This window comes from Alligator sinensis, unplaced genomic scaffold (genome assembly GCF_000455745.1).
Source record: "Alligator sinensis unplaced genomic scaffold, ASM45574v1 scaffold880_2, whole genome shotgun sequence".
NCBI lineage: Eukaryota > Metazoa > Chordata > Crocodylia > Alligatoridae > Alligator > Alligator sinensis.
Window position 1 is genome coordinate 295,752 of NW_005842934.1, and position 2,453 is coordinate 298,204.

Below are 2,453 nucleotides of genomic sequence, written 5' to 3' on the forward strand. Positions count from 1 at the left end.
CATCACTGCACTCCAACCCAGATCCACCCCTCATTCCTGGACTAAGCATTACCTTTTCCATGCCCAGCACAAGCCGCTGCAGCTCCTCCACCTCTGCTTCCTTCGCCGCTGCTCTTTCCTCTGCTCTCCCTCGAGCTGCTGTGTTTTGCTCAACTTCTCTCTGGTACTGAGACACAGTTGTCTGTAACACAGAACAAGAGAGGCATGGGTTCCCACTCCCCTGGCATGCAGGCAAGGAAGCCTCCTGTCACCACTGTGATGGCGAGTTCTTCCCCAGGGTTTGCCAAGGGCAGCCTGGTGCTCTCCAAGCCAACAGCCCCCTTGGCTGGGGAACAGAGGCTGGTGCTGGAACCCTGTGGCAGGGCCTGGGTTAGACATGCCTCCCACCCCAAGCCTGGTTAGCAGTCAGCCACGTGAGGCAGGGATTCAAAACTCAACCTTCCCAACGTCCCCGAGGCCAGAGACTGTCAGGGAGGCTGGAGCACCCAGCTCCCAGTCCTAAGATCAGCTCCCTTGTAGGGACAATTCCCGCTTATTCCCACTTCCCACCAAGACAGCAGAGCTGGAGCAGACTGATAGCAAACCAGGCCCGCATCGGCACATGGCTGGGAAATTTTGTGCTATGTAAATAAAGCTGGAGGTGGTGGGGTTGGACCCTGCCCAAATGCCCCTCCCCAGGCCCCAGTGCTTGTAATGGACCCAAACCCAATAGGCTGATGCCTTGTCCCCTGTCTCTAGGTGGCAACTGAGCCTCACACTGTGGAGAGCTGCTGCTGGTTATACTTAGCTGGCCTGGAGGCACATGTAGATGGTCACTACCCTGAACACGTGGCCCAGCTCCACGTGGAGGGCAGTGGAACAAGCCCCAATTTCCAGCATCCCCTGCCAGAACAGCATGCACATGTGCCTAAATCACTTCTCTCCGAGCATTTCAGGGCTGCATGGTTTTTACCCTGAGAACAGTTCACTTAAGCTCCAGGCAAGGCAACAGAAACTGCCGCTTCTGAACCAGGTCAGAATACAACCTGATCCATCTCCCAAACCCTTACTCCTAATCCACATGCCCCAGTACATGTCCCCACCAAGCTCTATGGCATCTCAGCAAGAGCAAAAGTAACAAAGACAGTTGACTGCCTGCTGCCCCAAGCATGATCCTTCCAGCTGCGTGAGATGAAGGGCATGAGTGGCAGCAGCTGCTTCAGGCTGCGATTGGCACGAGGAGCAGGCAGTGGCTGGCACACTCCACCATGCTCCGGTGGTTCACAGTCATTGCCAAGAGAAGGGACCGTGAATGAGTGACGCTTTGGGGACATGGAGAGTCCCAGCCCCTGCTTTGTCAGCGCTGCCAAGCAGATAGGAGCTATCATGGCAAAGCCTGATCCCAGCCCTCAAGCAGCTGAGGAAGAAGGATGAGGTCCTGGCAGAGCCAAGTGCAAAAGCAGATCAGGAAAATACCCACAGATTCCCATGAAGCCACTCACTCAAGGTGAAATCGCAGCTGGGTCCTGGCCAGTCAGCTGGTGCCATGGCCCCTCATGATCTTATGAAGAACTAGTGTAACTACATAGGAGTTGCCATTGTCTAGGTCAGCCATCTTGCCCAGTCCCTTGTGTCATGCAGAGGCAGAAAGTAGAGGCTGAAAGGGAGAGTGACCTGGGTCCTTTCCACTGTTCCTCTCCCCTGCAGCCTCCAGCATTTAAGGTCTGGGAAGTTCTGATTCAGAGACCATGCCCCTCACCCCCATGCTCAATAGGTACTGGCTAAACTCTCAGCATCCCCCATATCTGGTGGCAACAGGTTCTATGCTTTAATGATACGCTGGGCAGAAAAGAACTTCCTTGTGTCAGCTTTAAACTTATGACCTACTAGTTTCATGTTGTGACCCCTCGTTCTTGTATAGCGTGAGACAGTCTATACTAAATCCCTATTGGCTTTCTCTTCTCCATTTAGTATTTTGGAAACTCTTATCCTTTTCCCTCTCAAGTCTCTTTATTAAACTGAACAGGCCTGGCCTCTTTAGTCTCTCCTCACATGAAAGGCCCCTCTGTGCAATTAATCATACTTGTGCCCTTCCCTGGACCTTCTCTACCTGTTCTCAAGATGCCGAGAGAACCAGCTAGGTGAGGCTTGTCCATGCCTTGTTGGCCCATGTGTATGCAGTGACTTCACTGAATGCCACAGAGGTGTTGGGGTTCTTCATTCTTGGGAACACAGACTGTATCACCAAGACTTGGACCTGCTTTCCCTGTAACCTGTGTCATAACCTAATGAGTATTTGTGTGCGCGCTTCGGCACTGCAGAATTACTTCCCGCCATCTGGAGCTTTCTTTGCATGGTGCAATTCTCAGCTGCAGAGAGAAAACCCCGGTGCAAAGGAGTTCCTGCCACCCGTATGTAAATTTGTTCCCCATTATTGGCTGTTTCTAAATTATTCCCACCTTGCGGGTAACCGA

At 52.8% G+C, this 2,453-nt stretch overlaps 1 protein-coding gene across 3 annotated transcripts in view; it reads right to left on the bottom strand.

Moving 5' to 3' along the window:
- Positions 1–2,453, bottom strand: part of TUFT1 (tuftelin 1) — a 27,188-nt gene that overhangs the window by 7,073 nt on the left and 17,662 nt on the right. For all 3 annotated transcript variants that reach the window (XM_006036238.3, XM_006036239.2, XM_025192505.1), the window contains exon 7: positions 53–181. In XM_006036238.3, coding sequence (XP_006036300.1) covers positions 53–181 — 129 coding nt within the window. The remainder of the gene's footprint in view (positions 1–52; positions 182–2,453) is intronic.